The sequence below is a fragment of the Rousettus aegyptiacus genome, unplaced genomic scaffold, assembly GCF_014176215.1.
Source record: "Rousettus aegyptiacus isolate mRouAeg1 unplaced genomic scaffold, mRouAeg1.p scaffold_m13_p_3, whole genome shotgun sequence".
Classification (NCBI taxonomy): Eukaryota; Metazoa; Chordata; class Mammalia; order Chiroptera; family Pteropodidae; genus Rousettus; species Rousettus aegyptiacus.
The window spans coordinates 20,392,751-20,416,198 of NW_023416306.1; the positions used below are offsets into that span (position 1 = coordinate 20,392,751).

At 37.2% G+C, this 23,448-nt stretch overlaps 1 protein-coding gene across 3 annotated transcripts in view; it reads left to right on the forward strand.

The window, feature by feature from the left end:
* CTNNAL1 (catenin alpha like 1) overlaps positions 1–23,448 on the forward strand; it is a 53,996-nt gene that overhangs the window by 18,737 nt on the left and 11,811 nt on the right. For all 3 annotated transcript variants that reach the window (XM_016130004.2, XM_016130005.2, XM_016130007.2), the window contains exons 3-11: positions 431–618; positions 2,283–2,402; positions 4,687–4,776; positions 5,841–6,011; positions 8,865–9,065; positions 11,217–11,303; positions 14,524–14,682; positions 16,452–16,544; positions 19,777–19,927. In XM_016130004.2, the coding sequence (XP_015985490.2) occupies positions 431–618; positions 2,283–2,402; positions 4,687–4,776; positions 5,841–6,011; positions 8,865–9,065; positions 11,217–11,303; positions 14,524–14,682; positions 16,452–16,544; positions 19,777–19,927 (1,260 nt within the window). The remainder of the gene's footprint in view (positions 1–430; positions 619–2,282; positions 2,403–4,686; positions 4,777–5,840; positions 6,012–8,864; positions 9,066–11,216; positions 11,304–14,523; positions 14,683–16,451; positions 16,545–19,776; positions 19,928–23,448) is intronic.

Genomic DNA, 23,448 nt, shown 5'->3' on the forward strand with positions numbered 1-23,448 from the left:
ACCCAACCCCTTCAGGTCAGGGAGATGAGCAATGACACCCCCCACACATGCGTGCCCCCTTCATCCCGTAGCCCCCTCATCCAGAGTCTTGGCAGCTGCTCACTGCTCTACTTTTAGGTTCTTCTTTCGCTATTGGATCCTGGGATTTCTCTTACTATCTTACAGAGCATGAGGCTTTTTAGATCATGTAGTTTACCATACCACTGGAAACAGAAGTTGTAATATTTTCTAAACTTGAAGACAAAAATCTTTCACAATTCTTAAGAAAGTGCTGATCTTGGTGAAGCTTTTTCTTGTTCCTGAAATAAGACCCCAAAGCTGAGTTTCCACCCATTGTGCACATTACCTTCAAGATTAGAGAGAAGTCTGGGTTTTGATTTAAGTGTGTCTTATTCCCAATTTAACTTTTCTCCCTTACCTTTCTTGTTAGGAGAAACCATTGCAGCACTTACAGATGTAAGCAGCTTGAATCACCCAGAATCTGATGGCCAGATCACAATTTTTACAGACAAAACGGGAGTTATAAAGGCTGCAAGATTACTTCTTTCTTCAGTGACAAAAGTGTTGTTGCTGGCAGACCGAGTGGTCATTAAGCAGATAATAACATCAAGAAATAAGGTACTTGCCTTTCTGGTGTTTCTTTCTATACTAGGTCTTTCAGAGTTGTTCAAAAAGTGGTGTTTGTTGTTGTTGTTGTTGTTGTTTTAGGTTAATTGCAGGTAATTTGGCAACACTTGTCTATTTTAATTGTTTATAATGCTAATTGTGTATAGCTTAAAAGTGGTCTTTCTCTATATCGATAATTCCTAAACAGTGCATGTACTGGGCCTAAACTTTTGAATGCAAATAATGTTTCTTCTCAGAAAACCATTATCTGCTTGTTGAGGCTTAGTGGTGAAAACTTTCCCTGTGTACAAATTCAGGAAGAAAAGCTAAATGTCCTGACAATGTATGTAGTAGAAACCTAGTTGATAAAAATACTGAATCCCTCAGTGCCTTTTTTCCCAAGTTAGTAACAATTTGTAAGCTTAAGAAAAAATTAAATCACCCTAAACATAATTATTCACACTATAAAATTTCTTTATTCAAAGTCCCTAAATATTACTGAATAATCACAAAATTTAGAGAAAAGATTTAAACTCTTCCAATCTCTCAGATAATGGTATTCCTCAGTCATCTAGGAGGCTGTGTATAATCACTTCTTTCCCTGGATAATTTCCTAGGCAAGGAGGAAGGCAACCAACCAAGGAAGAGATGGTCCCAATTGGCTTTGGGGACAAAACTACCTAACAAGTATTATTAAGTGAATCCGAAGTATAAATTTAAAGAGAAAAAGCAATTGGAGAGGTGGATTGGGCAGTGCTAGAGGAATAGAGAAAGAAAAAAAACAAAAACACTCCTCTCTCTGAAAGACGGAGGTTCTGCTCAGTGGTGGCAATCTGCCTTATCTGTGTTAGTCGCCTGGATTTCCTGAGCTGCCAGGGCAGATTAACACGCCAAACATCCATCATATCCTCATTAAAAATAAGTAAACACAGGATATCTGTGTTTTCTTTACCTATCTTGGTCTGTCTAAAACTAATCCAGTTATGTTATTTTAGAGAAAAGTCTCTGAAAATATGTTTCACAGCTATTTACTTTAGTTCTAATGTCAAAAAAACACATGACATTTTCTGTTGCCTCTACTACAGGTTCGTGCTCTCTGTTCACCCCTGGCTGCCCAAAGTTTCTTGGCAATTAATTTCTTTAACACAGGCAGTTCCTGACTGATCCAAAAGGTTTTCCTGCTCTTGAAGTCCCAAACCTCCCTTTCCGATCCTCACGCTGCAGATGACCTTCCTTCTACTTGCCTGAGAAGAATGGGGTTCCCTCAGTTCTGGTTCACTAAACTTAAAGCTTTAGTGTATCATCTTGTATCCTCACCCTCTTCCTAGTTCTCTGAAAGTGTGATTACCTCAGTCCTACCTATTACCATCTTCTCCAGAAGACACAAATGATCTCTTCTCTTGTGTATTTAGGCACTTCTTTTACTCTTTTTTCTTTTAATTGTTAAGTAAGCCCAAGTGTCCCCATCCTAAAAACCAGTCATTGCCTGGATGACTCTAACCTTTGAGTCTGCTTCTACTTCTCCGAGCCCCTCCTCCTCCATCTTCCCCTCCATGTCCTCCTCAGCTTTCCCCTAGGATTTAGAATTTCTCTTTTTTTTCCTGTTTCTGTTCAGCTTTGACATCTCAGTCTCTTTCACATCTACACTTGTTAATAAAATGTTCTCTGTTTTGCAGGTTCTTGCAACTATGGAAAGACTAGAGAAAGTGAATAGCTTTCAAGAGTTTGTCCAAATATTCAGTCAGTTTGGAAATGAAATGGTGGAGTTTGCACATCTTACCGGAGATAGACAAAATGTATGTATTTACCACATTTTAAAACCTTAAAATACATGCATACTTTCCTTACACACATATAATAGTTAAATATATCCCCACCTCACGCACTAGGACAGGCCATTCTTGCCTTTAAGGCCCAACTCAAGTACTTTCTCTTTTATGTAACTTTCCATTTGATTCTTCAACCAGGGCTCAGGAAAGTAAATGAGTCATATATAATCTTATAGCATTTTGTTATATATCTCTGTTATTATTCTTTCTGTAATTTTTTATGTATTATTCAGTTTTTATTTCTTTCTGTAATTATTCTACATTAGAGTAATAGCTCAAGTTAGTTATTTGCATTGGCTGTATGTTAGGTATTTAATATCCATGATCTCATTTAATTTTCAAAACATCCCTATAAGTAGATATTGTTATTACTGTTTCATACATGAGGAAACTGAACCTGAGAGGATAATAAACTTACCCAAGGTCACTCTTTTAGCAGATTGAACTCACTTATGTTGATTCAAAAGCCTGTAGTTTTCAAACTATGTCATGGTATTGGTTCTTTACAGATCTGTTCCCCAATTCATTCTGTAAGTTCTAAAGTTTAGGGAGGTGGAAAGCTATATTATATCCAGTACTGACTTTTCCTTGTTGGGGTATTTGTGTATGAGCTCATCTTGTCAGTAGGTTAAATATATAATAATTGACCTTTTCTCAAGGTGCTTTGGTATAGTCCAATAGGCTACAGTTCTGGGCATGAACTTTCCTGGTTATAGCTGGAGTTGGAAGATGAATATTGGCCTGGAAAGTGGCAGACTTTATGTGGTGCTTTATTTAGTGCTTCTTAGACCATCAGTGTTTTATAGAAATCTCTGTTTTGTCTTGTGGACTAGCACTGTAACAGATTCAGATGCCATCTTTTTCGATCACCAGCCACCACCATACAATATATGATATCATATGGCATACATTTGTGATGCATTGTCAGCTAGACCCATAGGTAATTTTGCAAAAAAGTCCTCTTCAGTATGTTAAAGACAAGGTGGAAATTTTAGAAGGGACCTGGACTTTTATTTTTGATAGATAATCATGATGGGTGATATTCATATGTAGGACATACTCCTTTGGAATGCAACCTTGAGACCTCAATTAACTTTTGCATCATGGACTGTTTCTTGTGTACTAGATATAAATTCATTTTATCTCTTTCCTAGTAATAAAACTATATTGGGATGCAAGTGAGTAAGAGTGTTATTATAGGGATAATTTCGAATCTACTATAATAATTTACTAAAACAAATAAAAGGCAAATCACTCTCAAACTTTAGGTCTTCGTTATTTGTAAGCAAGGGCTTTTCACCCAACTCACAAATTTAAAGAGTAACTAATGTGGCAGGTGACATGTATATGTAATTCAAATTTTAACATCCATTAGTAAAATTTTATTAGAACACAGCATGCTGATTTATGAATTGTCTAGGACTGCTGTCACACTACAGTGGTAGAATTAAGTAGTTGTGACAGGTCCAGAAAGCCTAGAAAATTTATTATCTGGGCTTTTATTGAAGATATTTGCTAATCTCTGATTTAGATGCTCATAACCAAATTATTATGAAGAGTATTTGGTTCTATATTTGATAAGCAATATTCAGTACCTTCTGTGATAGAACACATTCAATCAAGGGCTCTATGAAGAGAAACCAAAGGAAAAAATTTCAGTATACAGTTCTTGCTTCAGAGTTCATAATCTAGTCTGGGAAAATCATGTATCTATGAAACATCTGGAGAAAATTTCAGAGCAGCATATTGATTAAATTTAGGACAAACAAACTTCATAAACCTCATGTTGAGATGAATAAGCACTTAAATGGGATTAATCAGACATGGTTCCTATCCTGAAGGAAACAATAGTCCATAGCTGTTCAATAAATAAGTCACTTTTAATTAAGTAAAGCATAAGATGGTTATTTCTGGTTAGGAGTGAGGTATGTCCTGAAGGGCATGAGACTGTCAGGTGTGGCAGGCCAGCAGGATGTGAGCCATGGCAGCCTTTTCCTAGGTCTTGGTTCCTGGCTCTGCTGCCCTTAACAAGGGTGCCTGTTTCTTTCCACTCCACTGTTGTGTTCATGTATTTAGATCGAAGTGGTGACATTTCGTAAAACTTTAGTTTTTTTTTTTTTTTTTTTACTTTGTCACTTTTTTACGATGTTACTTAATTATTGAGTATTGTTATTGTTGAGTAAATGATTTTTCAAGAAATTGGGTTGTTCATATTGTCCTAGACTGCTCAATGATTTTATTTCATTTTTAGGATTTGAAAGATGAAAAGAAAAAGGCAAAAATGGCAGCAGCTAGGGCAGTGCTTGAAAAATGTACAATGATGCTTCTCACAGCTTCAAAGGTAAGACAATTTTTGTTTTACCGTGTTGTAAATTAATTAGAGAACCTGATTAAATGCATCTAATTTGTATATTTTACATTTTAGAAAAGATCAAAGCAATAAATTGGAACATAGGCTCTCATAGTCAAAACTCAGTTATCCTTTAGCAAGAATGCTAACTTTCTTCCCCCGTTCCAAACAGCGGTTAATCTACGGTGTCAGCTTTGATTGAACAATGAAGCAGAAGATGCTGTATTAGGTGCTGTGACTCCAGGCCTGTCCCACATGCTCACTGCCTGCAGGGTTTTGCCAGTCTCATTGGGAAGCCAGCCATGTGCGCTAGCAAAGGCTAGGCAAGTTAGAATCTGTTAAGTAACAGGAGTATTAAGTCAACCCTTAGTGTGTTTATTCTGTAAATTCATATCTCTAATTTCTTAAAGATATGAACAAAAATTGTCAGTTGACTGACTTTAAACAAAACTGTCAATCAAAAGCTTATAATTCCAAACAGCAGTCAGCCAGCAAATTGGTACAATTGAAAATGAACTAGTAAACATTTCATTAGCATTGTTTAGAATTGCCTTTTCTGCTCAGAATATTTACTCTGTGCTGGAGTCAGTGAATACACAAAAACAGAATTCACTGGAGCCCACTTGAAAGGCTGTGTTTGTGTCTAGACCCTTGAGTCGTTTTTCATTTACATCAGTTTTAAAAGTCAAAGATATCACAGTCATATATCATCTGTTCATTTTTCCTCATTCTTTTTAAGTTCTTGCACATATAAGACATTTTAAAATATTTTTAATCATAATGAAGATATAGTTTTTTTCCCCAAAAAATTTTAAGTAAACTTATTATTGAAGTATAAAGATATAGTTTTACACTCTGCCTTTTTCACTTAACCTTGCTATCGCTTTTTACTCATCCTGCTTCCACTTTTAGTGAGGAGAAGCAGCTGGGTGAGCCAGGGACCCAGGAGATTTTGGTAAAGAACCATTTTTATTAGCATGACATGTTCTCTGTAAGATTTTATGTGTTATGATATGGCTCAGATCTTAAAATAAAAAGTTTCAATTGTTTTGAAGACATGTCTCAGGCATCCCAACTGTGAATCGGCCCATAAAAACAAAGAAGGAGTATTCGACCGAATGAAAGTGGCATTGGATAAGGTAATTGAAATTGTGACTGACTGCAAACCCAATGGAGAGACTGACATTTCATCTATCACCGTTTTTACTGGAATTAAAGAATTCAAGGTAAGAATAAAGAGAATATACTTTGATTTTTTTCTTTCCATTTCAAAGGAACATCGCTATACGTAATACCTATATTTTTGGATAGATGCTTCACAAAAACAAATTTCTCTTTAAAACAGTGCCACAGTGTACACACTTAATGATCAGTAACATTTGGCTTAGTGTGGTATATACAAAGAACAGAGTCTTGGGCCATAGTAGATACTGTGGCCCTGTTTAGCTATATGGTTTAGCTGTAGCCTGTCATCCGTAGAAAGGTGTTCCTACCCAGTTCTTTTGAGCAATGCTGTACCATCCACTGACGATAACAGACAGCAGATCATTTCTGCTGGAATCTTTGCTCTTCTCTGTGTTGTAGGGTCGATGTAATTAAAATAGTAAAATGAACAATAATACATGCTAACATTGATTGAGCACTTACTCTGTGCCAGCCCTGTTCTGGGTACTTTAAATGTATGTATAATTCTTACAAGAACTATTATATTATTCTCATTACGCTGTTGAGACTGAGGAAAAGAGATTAAGTAACTTGCCATCTAGGAAGTGCCAGAGTTGAGGTGTGAGGGATTCAAACAGACAATCTGACTCCAGGATCTCTACCATTTTAGGGCAGAACTTCTCATCAGAAGTCAGAGAGGTGGTGAAGCTGCTCTTTGAGTCAGAGTAGTGTCTGGGTCAGGAGAACCCTAGAAACTATTTAGCACAACACCCTTAATTTAATAAATGGGAAAACTAGGGCCCTAAGAAGTTACCTAACATGCTCTGGATTACCACCTCTCTCATAGGCAGGGCTGTGACATCTTTACTACACCTATAACTGTGTGAAGGTCTAAAGAGGAATTTAGAACAAAAGAAAGTAATGGAAGGAACATTTACTTTTAGGGGCTCTGCTCTTTAAAAATATTATCTCATTTAATCTTTGACTTCCTTTTTAGGTGGATGTTATACCTGACTTTTGAGGAGAAAAGCTAATAAGTAATGGAACCCTCCTTTAAAATGAGGATTCTCTAATCCCAAAGTATGACCTTTTAGTTTACACCTCTGGGTTTGTTTATATGCTGCCAGCCCTACCCTAAATCTCTTCCTGTGGGGAAGGAAGCTACAAGGAAGGACCAGCCTTTCTCTTAGAGTTTTTGTTGCTGAAGGGGATCGTTGAGATTTTTTTTTTTTTTCCTAATCCACTCCTTTTATAAAGGATTGAGGGGGCAGATATATTATGGAAGGTCAGCATAATTAGGAAGATAAGTAGAGTTAGAGCCAAGCCTTTTTTGCTGCTTGATGCTGTGACCTGGCCAGGTTCACTGGGGGAGTGCTGTACCCGTGGCCACTGCCCACTGCTCCAGCCGCTGACCCTTTTACTGTCAGTCATTCTGGAGGGCAGAGCTGTCATGAATAGACTCAGTCTCACTAGCAGTGTTTACTCATTTGGCCTCTTTTATTCTGATGGAGAACATATTCTGTAGAGGGAATACTTTACTGCGTTTGGTACAAATGTTATAAAACCATAAAACAGAAAAGCCTTTCAAAAAATACCCTACTAAGTTACCATTTAAAAACATATTGATGTTCTCTCTAAGGAGGAAGTCAAAACCTTCATGTAATTAGCGTGGTCCACATGACCGATTTTTTTTTTTTATGTTGTAATTATGTTCAAATTCTTAAATTCTCAGATCCTTCTTGTCAATTCCATACCTCACTTTTATTCATGTTCTTTCCTAGCTTAAAAAAAAAATCCTGTCTTCATAGGATGGAGTGACACTTGGGCCAGGAGGAGAAGGGGCAGCAAGCACTCCCTTATGTCTGCTTGACCTTCCCAAATCTTGATATCTTCTTGGGTCACATGTAAGGATTAACTTGAAATAGTATTTGTGAAAGGACTTGATTGTGCTAAACAAATGTAAGATGTCTTTCTCAGCACATGCATTGTGACCACAATCATGATCATCATCACTTATTGCCTCTTGGCCCAAGTTGTTTCTGTGGCATATTTCATGGGTTAGAGGTTCATAGGGTTGAAGTGGCATAGCCCATCTTAGAAAGCTGAGAGACGTGATGATGGCATCAGTGAACACGTGCACCTCACATTTTAAAGGAACTCTAAGCACAGGATGCTGAAGTGAAGCGTTGTTTGGGAACTTGGGAAATGAGACAGACAGTCAGAGAGGTATTTAAAGACAGGACCCTAGAGGGTTTTGTAGTATTACAATAGACCTTTGGGCTTGATGTCATAGGTGGTAAGGAGCCGATTAGAGGGAATTAGCCATATCAGAAGCTTTACCTTTTAGAAAGATTATACAGGCCCCATGGTAGAGAATGTTTCGGTCAGGGAGGTGCTGCAGGGAACATGAGACAAAATGTAGGGAAACCACGTAGGAGAGTTTTGCTGAATTAATTAAGGAAAAGTTGATGCCCATCCCAGTCCTTCCCATACCCTCTGCCCGCCACACCCTTTCCCCCTGGGCGCAGTACATATTCATATTTGGGCGTAACTTTTTCTATAACTTCACCTTAGCATTTTCTCAGATGCAGATCCTTTACCTGCAGGCTGGTTCATTTTTTTCTACCAGTTGCTACATGATAATGTTGCTTCTGCCTTAGTATTCACTGATCTCATAGGAATGTTGTGTTAACAAAAATTGGAATGAAGCTCTGCATGGCCATTGGTGGCTCTTGAGCAATGTGTCCTCCTGGATTAGTGGACAATATAGTCATCACTGGAGGCTACAATACCCCAGAGCCCTCAGATGGGGAAAGAAATTGCCAGTGTCTTCCTGGGCACTGCTAGAAATTACTGTCCATTTTGGTTAGGTGGGAACATTGACTCATGTGGCTGTCTATCCTATTTGTTCTCAGATGAATATTGAAACTCTTCGGGAGAATAGGTATTTTCAGTCAAAAGAGAGTCTTTCTGCAACGTTGGAAGCCATCTTGGAGCGTACAGAGGACTTTACTGATTCTGCCTCCACCAGCCATGAGCACAGGGAACGCATCTTGGAACTGTCAACTCATGCGAGGATGGAACTGCAGCAGTTAACTTCTGTGTGGATTCAAGCTGTAAGGACTCTTTTCCATTAAAGTAAATTTTATATAATAGCTTTTCCTTGAAGTTTTGAGAGATGAGGACGCTAATGTGATCACCGGGAATATGAACCTGGTCCAGAGTGAGACAAGGATGTCTTTTTCCTCATCTCCCTCCTACCTGGCCAAAGTTTCCTTGCCATCCAGCACTCACAGTACCTGACATTTATAGGCATGTTTCTCATTCTGGCCAGTCTGGACACTGTGCCACTATCACCATCACTAGTTCACCCTGTTATGCCCGCTCTTCCACCCAACTTACCTCTGTAAAATTCTTCCCTAAAAGGCTTCTTCAGAGTGAAGAGCAGAGCATTAGACCTCTACCTAGAGGTTCTTGGGCCCTGAGCCCTGACTGCCGCAGCCATTCATATGTGCACAGTTTTAACTCTGAGGACAGCTGATTTACAGACACAACGACTTAGAAAACTTATTGAGGCCTCGCGATGACCAGGTAGATGCAGCTGGCAGGTGAAAGATCTTGCACCCTTGCACAGATTCCTGGTCTAAGATTGGTGGACAGCCTCTTAAAGGGCCTTAAACAGGGTGCTGCGATCCTTAAAGCAGGGGAGCTTCTTTGGGAAGAGCAGTAAGGACTGACAGATGTGGGACCACACAGGACACATGTACTCAACTTCTTATAGAGGGTGGATTACAAAATTGAAAGACAGAGATCTTGAGATGTCTTTGGCACTGTTTATTATTTATTTCTTAGACCTAGGCTATGTCAAAAAAGTATTTAACATGGTTTTCAGCATATAGCATGAGTAGAGCAAAGCTGGAAGTCCTGAGCAAAAGCTTTGTCAGTGAAGAGGAAGAAGGAGGGTGAATGTGGCTGAGTGGACTGAGTGAAGAAGCAGTTTACTTCCTTGTAAATAAATTGATTTGCGAATGAAGAGTAGATATGTTTCACAGATTTCTCCCATGTTTTCTTGGCATCACAACATTGCAAATGCTCACATTAACAGGGTAACTTAACTTGGAGCAGAGTAGTGTCAGGGATAGCAATATTTTGTTTTTAGTTTAAATTATTTATGTGATATCTAATCGGAAGTATAGATTGCTTCACTGTTAAATTTTAAGCCCAACATTCAGTATAGTTTCTATGAGGACATGCTGTCTCTGTTTGGAATCCGATTTTACCAATACTAGGTTTGCAATTAGTACCTTCCACATATTTCATAAAACTCAGATCTCTGATGCTACATGCCATTTGTGTTGTTCATTCATTCATTTATTTCAGCAGTCGTTACTGAGTGCCTTTTATATGCCAGGTACTGGAAACCTAAAGATGAATAAGATAAAGTTGTTGTCTGCCAGAATTTTGCAATGTAGAAAAATGTGGGAAGGGATGAAACAAGTACAGAAAGCTTTTTAAGTGTCCGAAGAGAAGGTACTGATTATGTGTTGAGAGGATTTGAAGGAGGATAAATTTTTATTTAGGGAGAGAAATCAAGAAGCCTTCTTCAAAATATTAACATTTACCTTTGATTTATTCACTCGAAGAACCAAATACTATCTTCCATTTTGCTGTGCCAGGTTTTGTGGATTCGGTGGTGACCAAAATAAATGTGATCCCAGCCTTCATGGAGCTTACCAAGGCCTAGTGGGAAAGATAGACATTAAATAACAACAACAAAAAAGATCAAAAAGTAAATATGTAATTGTATACTAGAATGATTACCGAAAGAAAGATTAGATTGGGGAAGAAGAGGGTCTAATTAAGAGTGTGTGTTCTGAGAAAGAGCCAGTTATGTAAGGGCTTAGATATGAATAGGATTTTAGTTTTAACTAGGTTAAGAGTGATGAGGTGAGCATTCCCAGCAGAAAATAAAATAGCTTAGTTTTAGACGTGATAAATTTATTAAAGAAAATTTAGATCTTAGATATTAACCTGTTTATAGTTAGAGTGGGAAAATATAACTAAATAATTATAACTAAATAAACAACTAAATAATTAAAATTCTTTTTCTATCCTAACCATAAATATGTAAATTTTAAGCTATACTTTTCTTATAGCTCACAGAATGATAATTAGAAATTTATAATAATTTATAGTTCAAGTAAAATTGGAGTTACCAGATGAAAAAGATGAGGTAACACTACATATATACTCTTTAAAATTTTTAGCAAAACCGGAAAACAAAAAGCATCACTGAAGAGCTGGAACTCAGTATATTGAAAATCAGTCACAGCCTCAATGAACTTAAGAAAGAAGTAAGTATTTTTTGCAATCTAGCCTCTTTTAATTCTTTGCTGATTTTCGCGTCGTATAGTGTGTATGAAATTCATCCGTATTAGTATGTCCTTATGCCTAGAAAATTATTCTAAAAGTTTTCCTTTGACCTAGTTATTTTGAAGCAACCATTTTATTAGTGCCATCACTCTCAAAGTTTGTACACGAATGTTCATAGCACCTTTATTTATAATAGCCCCAAACTGGAAACAACCTACAGTTTCGTCAACAGGGGAATTGGTAAATGAATTTTGGTATAATTAAACCAATTATTCAGCAATATAAAGGAACAATATCCATATAGGTAACCATATGGATGTCACAATGTTACACTGACTGACTGGAAGAAGCCGGACACAAAAGAGAGAGAGAGAGAGAGAGAGAGTGTGTGTGTGTGTGTGTGTATCTTTAGCTATATATATGTGTGTATATATATACAGATAGATGTAAATATATAGATATGTATCTATGTGGAAGAAATTCTAGAAAAGTCAAAACTACTTTACAGAAATCAGATGAGTGGCTGCCTGGGGTCAGAAGTTGGGGGATGTTTACTACAAAGGGGCATGGGAGAACTTTTTGAGGTAATGGAAATATAAATATTGGTTGTGGTGATGGTTACATGGGTATATATGTTCATCAAAACTCATCCAACTGTACTCTTAGTACATTTCATTATGTATAAAGTATTCCTTAAGTCGATTTTAAAAAATATCCTTTCAGTTCCCTGAGTGAAAACTTAGTCACCCCATAACTTACTTGGTCACTCTCACGTAATTGAAAGTCAGTTTAAGTCAGGGGTTTGCAAACTGAGACCAGGCTGCCTGTTTTTCTAAATGAAGTTTTGGTGGACACAGTTTTGCCCGTTCCCTTACATAGTGTCTACTGCTTTTTCACTACAACAGTGGAGTCAGGTAGTTGCAATAGAGACTGCGTGGCCTGAAAAGTCTCAACTATTGACTCTGGCTCTTGCCAATCCCTGCTTTAGGTTATAAAACACAATCTCAGTTCAAAAATGAGAATGTTCAATATATTAATCCTTATTTTAATCTTCATTCAATTGTAGGACTTCTCTCCTGTTCCTCATTCCCCCACCCCACCTAGGGCTTTTGGTGGAAAGCATGGTCTCGTCTCTTTTTCACACCCTTCATCCCTCACCTAGTTTCTGTTTCTGATCTTTGCCAGGTGTGGCACAGGGAGAGAAGACAGGAAGTGGGGAGGTGGAAGGTTCTTAGTGCCTGGTGCCCTCCTAAGATGCTGTGGGGTCAGTCGATATTTAAAGCTGACTTTCTCTCTCATGGATGCTTGAGTGTGTTCATCAGAGGATCCCCGTTGTACCCCTTTTCTCTTACCACAAGTCTCATGTCACATGTCACGTTGCTCCCTCTGCTTTGGGTGTGCCTGAAGGCGAAGGGACTCACAGTAAACGCCATGAGCTCTCCAAACAGAACCTCTTCACGAAACCCTCTCCTCTCCCTTATCTCTTAATTTCTTGATTCTTTTATATCTTTGAAGTGGGTCAAGGGCTCAAGAGAACAAAATTTGTTTTTGGATGTTTTTATAAATTATGTATATGATGATCTATTTAACATCTTACTTGGTACCAACCTCCTTTTAACATTTGTTAAACATAGAAGGGTATGGTTTTCTATGGTTTTAAAAAAGCCTACTCATTTTTTCTAGCCTATTCAATTTTAACTAAACGATTGTTAAAACCGTGGCTATCAGGAGAGTATAAAATCCTTTGGCGACAGGCTGAGTGGCTTTCCTAATGCTTCATTTTTCTTACCTCTGAATTGATCATAACATCAACCTAGAAAATTTTTGTCAGGATTAATGGTGCTAATGTCTATAGAGCTGCTGGAGTCAGTACATTGCACAGAGCAGTAACTTGGTGTTTTTCACCCTTCCTCTCTCAGGGTTGTTAATAAGTTGTCCCTAGAAACATTTGTAAAAGTTACGTGATCTTGGACAAGTCACTCAGTCTCCAAGGACCTGTTTCATAGTCTGTAAAATAAAGGACTGGCTTTAGGTATTTTCTGAGGCCTTGATGGCTAAACAAAGTCTTTTAAAATTCTTATGTGACATTTCGTTTCCAAAACAGTGTGTGTTTTTGATGCCTTTGTTTCTAACTATAATTATTCTCACTTGATTGCATGAATGTGGATTACCCTATTGTTAATTCTGTAGAAGGTCCTATAATTTGAATTGACATTGGAGTACTTCCAGGAAAAAAATTACTTCATTCAAATAGGCTTAAATCAAGGTCATATTTGTCTGGAAACAGTATTATTAAAAATGATCTCGTTCTGGAGAACCCCCCAAAAACCTGTCCCATCATTTTTTTGAAAAAAAGCAGGATAAGGAGAAAATTTTAGAGTTAATAGTACTCAAGGATATCCAGTGTGAGTGAGCCATGCTTAAAATCCATTCCACTCAAAGTCAAATAAAACATTTTATTATTATTATTATTATTATTATTATTATTATTATAACCTAAACTTTTATGTATTGTTTCTCCTGTAACCCAAGAGTGAGAGAGTAAAAGTTCTGGGTAGCAACCGTAGATAGACTGCAACCTCCCCCTGAGGGAAGGGATTCTGTCCTACTTGTCCTGTATGTGCAGCCTCTAGTCCAGGGCCTGCCATGATGTAGGTATTTAATAAAATTTTGTTGCCTACCTAATTGACTGAATCTCATATGGATACTTTTTCAAAAGCCTGACAAAAAACTTACTAATGATCACAACCTACTATTTGATTTTTCTTTTAGTACTGTGAATACCATTCTCTTAATACCATTCTATTTCTCACTAACTTTAAGACTAGCAGAAGTATTTTTTTAAGGTAAAAGAGAAGCTGTATGGGAAAGAGCTGGTTGATAGTAGGATGCAAAAAGGACCAGGCTACTCTGCCAGGATGACCGGTTCATCTTCTACAAACAGCATTACTGCCAATGCCAGGGGACTCAAAGATGTTGATATCACTCTGCCCTGGGGAGAACTTGCAAGCTCCCCGATGCTACACAAGTGCTACTGTTACCACAGGGGACTTTTTGCTTTCCCCGCCACAGAGCAAGCGGGATTGTGTTGAGGTTGCCAATCTTTTGTTTTTAAAGTGATTATGAGGTGCGTGGTCACAAAACCTTATTGTTTGTTGTCCTTTTTTTTTTTTTTAATCACCCTTCACCCCACATCTGTAGCTTCATAGTACAGCAACTCAGCTGGCAGCTGATCTGTTAAAATACCATGCTGATCATGTGGTACTAAAAGCATTAAAACTTACTGGAGTAGAAGGAAATTTAGGAGGTTTGGCTGAATATGCCTGTAAACTCTCGGAACAGAAAGAACAGCTTGTTGAGGTGAGTAATAAGTTTACTTATTAAAGAAATTGTAGTTTCATGATAGCTGTGCTGCTATTATGAGGAAGTATTAACACAAATACAGGTTTTGGTTAACTTACATGAGCATTTTCTCCTTTGGAATTTTAAAGGTATGATATTTATCAGTACTGTTCTTACAACAGTCTGGCTTCTGAAAACAACCAAAATTGCTAGAACCCACAAATGCATTTCTCAATCTTCTTTTCCTTATTCTCTCAGTAAGATTACCTTTGGAGAAGGGCAGTGGAGATGCACTGCAGGACCTTGTTTCTATTTGAATCTGTTGGGTTGCAGCAGGAAAGAGATGGCACACTCAAGTTAGGATAATTTAAAGAGGATTTCATAAAGGAGGTATTTACAGTTGCAGAGACAGGGTGTGGGGGAAACCATGGGAGTGCAATAACTGGCAGTAGAGACAGCAGAGCTGGCGCCGCCCCTAAGCCCAAAGTGACAGGGGAGTGAGTGGTTACTGGAAACCGGAGGGGCATAGAGTTTTCCAGAGAGCCACCTTGAGAGGTTGTGATCTTAGGACTAGACACACAGACGGTCCACAGTGTCCCTGCAAGGAATGAAGGCCCTTACTGTCCCCATTTCTGTTGGTCTATTCCTAGAGCTTCCTATTGGCCAAACATAGCTGCAGGCTACCATAGGTCAATCTCCTAGGGCAAGAAGCGGGTTTGAGAAGGAGGGAGAGTGAATATAGAAGGACAGAGAGGAGACATTCAGTACAATATACTTTCTTCGAACCTCTCTTATTCCGTCCGAATCTCTGTTATGTGTTATTGGTGCTTTACCTGCCACTTTTGTTATAATTCCAATTTTTGATATTCTAAGCCTTCTACCTATGGAGAATGTCAGAGATCAGCTAATAAAAAAAGAACAAAACATATACTTTACCCATGTATACTTTGTATATGAAAGGTATGTCCTGATTAACATGTATATAAATTCAGAGATAGGAACCCTCTAGCTGTCTTCAAATTATCTAATATGCCATACTCACCAGATCTCAAAGACTCATGGTTAGACTAATTGGACTAGCTTCCTCTCCTTTACTTGATTATATCTAAAACCTGCTAAAAAGCATTATTTAAGTGACCATAGATACATCTCCTTTTAAAAATAGTTTTGATGCTATTTTGTTTGTAAAACAAGTACTATGGCTGTAAGCAAACTTGCTAATTGGAATCCTGCAGCAAATCTTTTTAAAAGATGAAAAAATTTTTTTCTAATCTTCCTTTTTAAGTCTCAATGTTTTCGATAATTTTCACTGATGTAGGCTCACATCACGTCAGTCTTGCCTAATCCAGTGTTAAATCCAGTGAAAGGTGTTTAAGTAATTGACCATGAGGGAAGATACTTTTTTTGTTGGCAGAGAGTACATCTAACCTGTAGTAATTTGACCTAGGTTAGCTGAGAGATCTTTGGCAAGTCATTTCTCTGAGCCAGATATCTTTATAAATAAAATGTGTAGGTACAACTAGATCCTTGCAAAGATTCCTTTTGGTCCTAACAGTCCTCGACCATCTTGCCATGATCCCGCTGGAAGTAGAAACAATATGTTCTACCTTTACCCTTTCCTAGAGAATCCGTTGGTAACCAGTATAGTGTTATAATTTCTTATTAATGTACAAGTTTATTTTTCTGGGTTGTAATGTTGTATTTTCTTTATTAACTATAAAATAATACCATGTATTGTGAAGAATGAGGATGTGAAAGTTGACCTATAGATACGTTTTTTTTCGTAGACTTGTCGATTGTTGCGACATGTATCTGGGACAGAACCTCTTGAAATAACCTGTATTCATGCAGAGGAGACATTTCAGGTGACTGGCCAACAGGTATGATGAACAGCAGATTGCTCTTTCTGTGTTAGGTCTTCTCTGAGTGTCATGACAAATTGTGTGGAAGGAAGATATAAATGGTTCTGCATAACCACAGGCCACATCTACCAAGAGAAATGAAGATAGTGGAATTTTCGTTGGTGGTGTGCTGGAACATAGCTGACATTCCTTTGGATTACCCGGTCGTCTGCCAAACTGGAGATTGGCCCATTTAACTGAGGCCCTAGATTATATCTACTTTAATGAAACTGTTTACAATGCAGGTTGTTGTAACATGTTTGAAAAGTGAGTAATTATGTAACGAGTCATACAAATATTCCTAAGAACATAAGGAGATTAAAGAGAAAAAACAAAAAACAAAAAAATATATTTGTTACCACATTACTTATAATAAGATTCAATTGGAAGCAAAATAAGTATTTTAAATTAGGCAAATAATATGACTTAAAATAATATTATGAAAACTAGAATTAGCAACATTGAAAGTGTTTTGTTAAAATGTTAGATGATTAAAGCAGCATCCAAATTTGTATATATACACTAATTACTATTATATAAAATGGACATATATAAGAAAATGACTATATGGGAACATGCAGAAGTAAAGTTCTTGTGCTTGTTTGGGAGAATTGCACATTATTTTTTTCTGAATTTTCTATATCTTTATAATTTTCAAAGCCTTTAAAAAATTGATATCCCATTTAATACTGTGTCTGTCAAATTAAGGAAAAAGTGAGGGACAGGCTTTCTTTCTGAGCCCCAAAATACAATGTACCAGGTGTTCTTGTTTCGTTTATCATGGCCAGCCCAAAAGACTTGCTCCTAACTGCAATATATGTCAAGCTTCTGGATTTATAGTTGAGAACAGTGAAAGTGACTTAGAGACGGTGGTGGTGTGTGCCCTCCAGTGGAACCATGTTGCATCTCTGGGAAATGATTATATGCTCTCCTGTAGAGGACAGTGTCAAAGGCTTATCATGGAAACAAACTATGAAGTTATATGTGGATTTTTGACTGTGCAGAGATCGGTGCCCCGTGTTGTTCAAGGGTCACTTATGTGAGTGACTCCCAGCAGTTATCATCTGCTGAACATTTTATTATAACTAGAGTATCGTTGTTTGTTGAGAGAAACCAAGGCTTTTAATATTTGCTTGTCCAATCGGGAGTCGTCCTGCTTGCTTGGGCTATAAATGTATTTCAGTAGAACTAAAAGATTTGACTCTCCTGCCATATGCAATCAGCTCTTTGGTTTCAGTTCTGTGTTTACTGTTTTTATTGCAGCAGTGATGTTAGGAGAAGCCAAATTTTCTTCCCCAGGATGATGATAGAGCCTGTTGTCAGCTTGTATAACTTGAGAAGCTTTTTCTGTTCCCATTGCCTTAGCTTTTACTCCTAGTCTTTTCCATCTGTCTCGTAAAGGGATCATTTAAGGAAATAGATCACACCTCTAGGATAATTTGTATTTATTTCTGGTTATTTCTGCTTTAGCAATGTCATTTTTATACTTCCTTTAAAATGTTAGATCATATCCAGGGCACAGTTGAACACTTTGCCCACTGTACACTGGCTCCTTGTTGATAGAGAAGCAGTGCTGAAATCTGGTTCATAGCCAGCTAGCAAGCCAAGCCATGTGTCCACCTTCCCTGAAGGTGGAGAACCTTGTTCTACTCATTAGGCTGCCACTGGCTTGTCAGCTCTTGCGCCTGTGGGACCATGCCCACTTAGGAAGAGCACCTAGTTCTGATTTTTGGAAGGTAGCATAACTCTGATCATATCAGTCTTGCGAAAGCTCTCCAATGACTTCCTATCTGGCTCAGAGTCCAGTCCAGTCCTTACTGGGTATGTGCCTCCATCATGTGGCCATTAGCAGCCCTCCTTTTTTTCATTTTGGTCCAGTCACACTGGCTGACTGGTTGTTCCTCAGACCCACTAGAAATGCTCCCACCTCATCCCAAACTACTTTCCCTAGATTTCCCTGTGGCTTCCTCAACTTCTCCCATTCTTTGTTTAGCATGCCACTTTTTCACTGAGCATGTAACTTAAAATTATGTGTCCACCTAATACCCTCCACCCTCCTCACCCCTTATATTTATACATATCATTTATTGTCTTCTAAAATATCTTATAATTTATTTATAAATTTTTAATTGTCTCTCTACATTATAATGTGAGCCCCATGAAGACAGGGACATTTTTCTGCTCAGTCACACCTGTTTCCCCAGCATCCGGAACATGGGTACAGAGCCAGGCACGTAGTAGGTGAACGAATAGCCATATGCAGTAAGTCCTCACTTGATGTCATTGATAGGTTCTGTGGCTTTAAGTGAAACAAAATTATATATAATAAAATGAGTTTACCATAGGTTAATCGATATAAGCAAGAGTTAAGTTTATACGGCATCTCATCAATATTATAACGACACTGAATGAAACAACCTAATTGGAGGACCTGCTGTCTTAGTTGCTTGGTATCTCTGAGCCTCAGTCTAACTATAAAATTAGAAATATGCTGATTTGGGAAGAGTAGTATTTTGTGTGTTATTGAGGATTAATATTAATGTATATTGAGCATTTAACAGTATTTCAAGAACGTATCTACAATGTACTGATATGCGAGTGCATGCTACTACTTCTACCATTATCACTACTACTGCCATTACCAACAATACTACCATCTACCTACCATTACTACTACCCCTACTACTACCACCACTACTCCCGTCACCACTACTGCTACCACTGCCACTACTAATACAAATACTACTGTGCCACCATTACCACCACCAATGCTAGTGCTGCTGCTACTACCATTACCACTGCCATTACTACCACCACTACTACTACCTACTGCTGTCACTACTACCACCTCTACCACTACTATCTCTTCTTTTGTATTATGCGGTACACTCTTTGTAGTCTGAGTATAACTCTGTGACTTGTGCTATGGAAATGACTTCGCCGAAACAGTTTTTCTTGAATGAAGGTAATTGCTCCCCGAATAAAGTGTTGTTTCAATAATGTACTATTAACTATAGGTAAGATGATAAGAAATCATATGTTTTGTTCTACCATGTGTCTCCGTATCGTCCACATGGGGTTTATGTGTGGAAATTATTCATAGTTGTTTATTGAGTTGATTTGAACAGTACAGACTTAATTTCGGTCTCCCATGTGATTCTGAGAGCCAAGATTTTTGAAATTCACACCTATTTATATTGTGTTTCTTTAGATAATTTCTGCTGCTGAAACACTGACATTGCATCCGTCTAGTAAAATTGCTAAAGAAAACCTAGATGTATTTTGTGAAGCTTGGGAATCCCAAATCAGTGACATGTCAACTCTGCTAAGAGAAATCAATGATGTGTTTGAAGGAAGACGAGGTGAGAAATTGACCACCTATTGAAATATATTATGATTTTAATGTAACTCTAGTTTTTTAGTGTCAAACTTCTGATGCAAAATGAATTATCTTGTCATAACCCAACTGAGTTATTTTTATAGTAAACTGTCTTCCAAAAAAAAATTATGAAAATAATGTGTCCTTTATTGTAGTTTCCAAACAGTAAAAATTGTTATACAACAGTGTAGTAGATTTCTTTGAATTAATATTAACAATCTTGTTTTCCTATTGAAATTAAGTCATCTTCTATTTCTTCTAAATCATTCTTTAGTTTTAAAACAAAGGTTCTTCTGCAATACAGTAATTATCTGATTTAATTCTACTAATTTTATAATGAAATGAATGTAGTTATTTGATTTTCGAATTGCTTTCCTTACACATGGATGGAATCTCTTTCCTTGATGGCTACATAATCTTGGAATATTTCCTATGGTGGGTAAGTTCATCGGTATTTCCTCAACATGTACAATAGCACTATCCAGTGTACAGGAAGGCATCGTTTTTACTTTTTATTTTAATGTCAACTGGGAATTTTCTTTCTTTCACATTGCACTGTGTCCTGTTATTTATGTTTATGTGTTTTTATATATTTTTTCCCTTCTAATGGCTTCTGTTAGTGTCAAGCATGCTTATTTTTTAAAATAAAACCACATTTAAAGTCACAGTAACATCAAATTACATATTTATTTTTACTGAATATGAACATTTAAACATTTCATATTTAAAAAAATATCAACTTAGGATAATTGCTGACATGCTTAAAAATCCCCCGGGGAATGGTAGACTTCATAGATATAATTTGTCAAATATAATAAAAGTTTACCATGGTGCTACAATTTAAAGATTTCTGTGATAGTCTAAATGGCATATCATTCTGATGCTTTGATAAAGTATTTATAGTTACATGGGTTTTTATGAGAGGCACATTTCACATTGTAAAAGGTAAAGTGATATAATTGATTCTCATTTAAAGAATGACCGCTTATCCATACGCCTTGTTCATTAGGAAGTGAAGAGAAGTGGCCCCCTAGTCTTCCATAGCACTAGCATCCACTATGGATAGATGAGAGTTGAAACAGGAAAATCCTGTCCTATACTTATTTTTGTTCTACATGGCTACTGTAGTTTCTTTTACTTTCAAGCCGAATATGATGTAAATGATATCTTCTTTAGATTTGTGTAACTTATCCTAAAAAAAGTCAGGGTTACCTTAACCTCCTTAGGGCTGAACAGAAATTTCTTTTTATGAGAGAAACTGTGCTATATTCAATTCATGGGACACTCATGGTTTAGCTGGCAAAGAACTTAACTGTTCAAAAGGCATCCTATGTGGGGTTAATTGAGATAGAGTTGGTTGATTTCTTGTACCGATTTTCTTTATTCTGACTTTTATCATGAAACTCATAAGAATAGCTTTTATATTTTTAATTTTTAATGAACTTTATTGAGTTAACATTGGTTAATACAATAATATAATTTTCAGGTGTACATTATCATTTGATGTCCGTATATTCTATTGTGTGTTTGCCACCCAAAGTCCAGTTTCCTTCAGCTACCATATATTTGATCCCCTTTACCCACTTCACCCTCCCCCTAAACCCTATATTGACCCCCTTTGGAATAGCTTTTTCTATAAAGTCCAACTCTGGGTTAGTCATTATTAATTGGACTGAGTCCACTGTCACTTGGTGGCTCTTCCTGTTCTGTGTGGTTATGACAAACCTGCCTGTCACCTTGCACTTGCCCACTACTTTCCATATGAAGGACAGAGTGTATTTTTCAGATCCTGATTTCCTTTTGTTACTGTCATAACTGATGTTACAACTATTATTTTAAAGCCTTTGCTGTATTCTAGGGACCTTAATTCTCCTCTGCATATTTTGACTCCCATGACTGGAAAAATTACCAGATATGTTTGCAAGTATTATTTAGCCAACCAAGGGAGACCATGGTCTTCATATTGGAAGGGACCAGATAAAAAAACTCTACTTTTTCTTAGTGATCAGTAGGTATCAACAGTTAGAATTTGAGGTTAATTTGACAAATAAATGTCAAAAAGAAGCCTCTCATAGCTTACAGACTCTATCCCTCATTTAAGGAAGCTGAATTTCCTCTGTGCTGTTTGAACCATCTTAGAGTTAATATGACTAAGTTTCAGTTTTTAAAGGTGTATTTATGGTAGCCCTGTTTTCATAGCTCTACATATAATTTGTCACTTGGCAGACTGGATGCAGGGGGTGCCATACACCATAACGAGGAGTATAGGAAGAGGAGCATGCTTATGGATAAAAACAACCTAATCTGGGGGGACGTATGAGTCTGGACAAGGGAGTGATCCCATCCAGATAAGAGATGATGGGGTAATGATAGTAGAAATGGAAATGAGGACTGATGTAAGAAGACTTCTATAAGTAATATTGGTAGGATTTGATGAGTGATTGATCCTAGAGGTACAGGAAGGTTTGAAGTTGACAACTGGGTTTGGATTAGAATATTTCAATCCTATTCCTGAAGTTAGCTAATAATCTGCCTATCCTTTAGTGGTTAGGGATTCACTTTAAGTGAGGCTGGGGACATGAATTTTTTTTCTGATCAATCATGCCATATAGAGCCCCTCTAGAAGAACAACAAAAAAAACCTAATTATGAATACTTCTAATAGGGAATAGTCTATCACATCTTCACTGAAATAATGAGGCTTATATGTCCTTGGGGAATTTGTTTTATTGTGTAGAGATGCAGAGACGCCCTGGGTGTTGAAAATGAGAATAGTACTTCTCAATTAGGTTTCCATAAGAAATCATTTTGGTACCCTCGTGAGAGGGCCTTTTGTATTTAATTGTGCACTTAATTTATCTTGAGGTGTAAACTCAGAAGTAAAGATTCACAATTGTGGTATTGATTTAGGGAGTAGTAAACAAAGGATGTCATTCTTTGAAAATAATTCTGTAAGTTAAATATCTGTACCAAATATATTTCCCCCAGATATTCCTGTTTTTTTCTGATAACTTATAATGTTTACAACTTGTTTTTATCAGAGATAGATATTATTTGTTTATACTACCTCTTTAATTTGATACAATAGCTGAATATAATTGAGTCAATATATTCTTGCTCTGCTTAAAATCAATGGCAATCATTAGTCTCATATTGAAAAAACTATAATATTAATTATAAAATGATTCAGATTCATCTTTTTTGGTATTTTATCAACTTAACTTGGTTTATGTTAGAATTGGGGGAAACAGGGACAGCCTCGCAGACATAGCATTTGGAGGAAAACTGTCTGAAGAATGATCAAGTTTGCAATTATCTTCAAATCTGTAAAGCATTCTAACTGAAGCATGGGAGTAGGGAGCAATACAAAGTACCTATGGGAGGACCCCAGAGATTGGAACTGCCAGGTGTTTAAGAATTGGTCAATGGTAATGGTAGCAAACCAGATTATATAAAGGCCCTCTTTGTGCTGCATTTATTTTCCCCTACCTTCTGATTTAACACT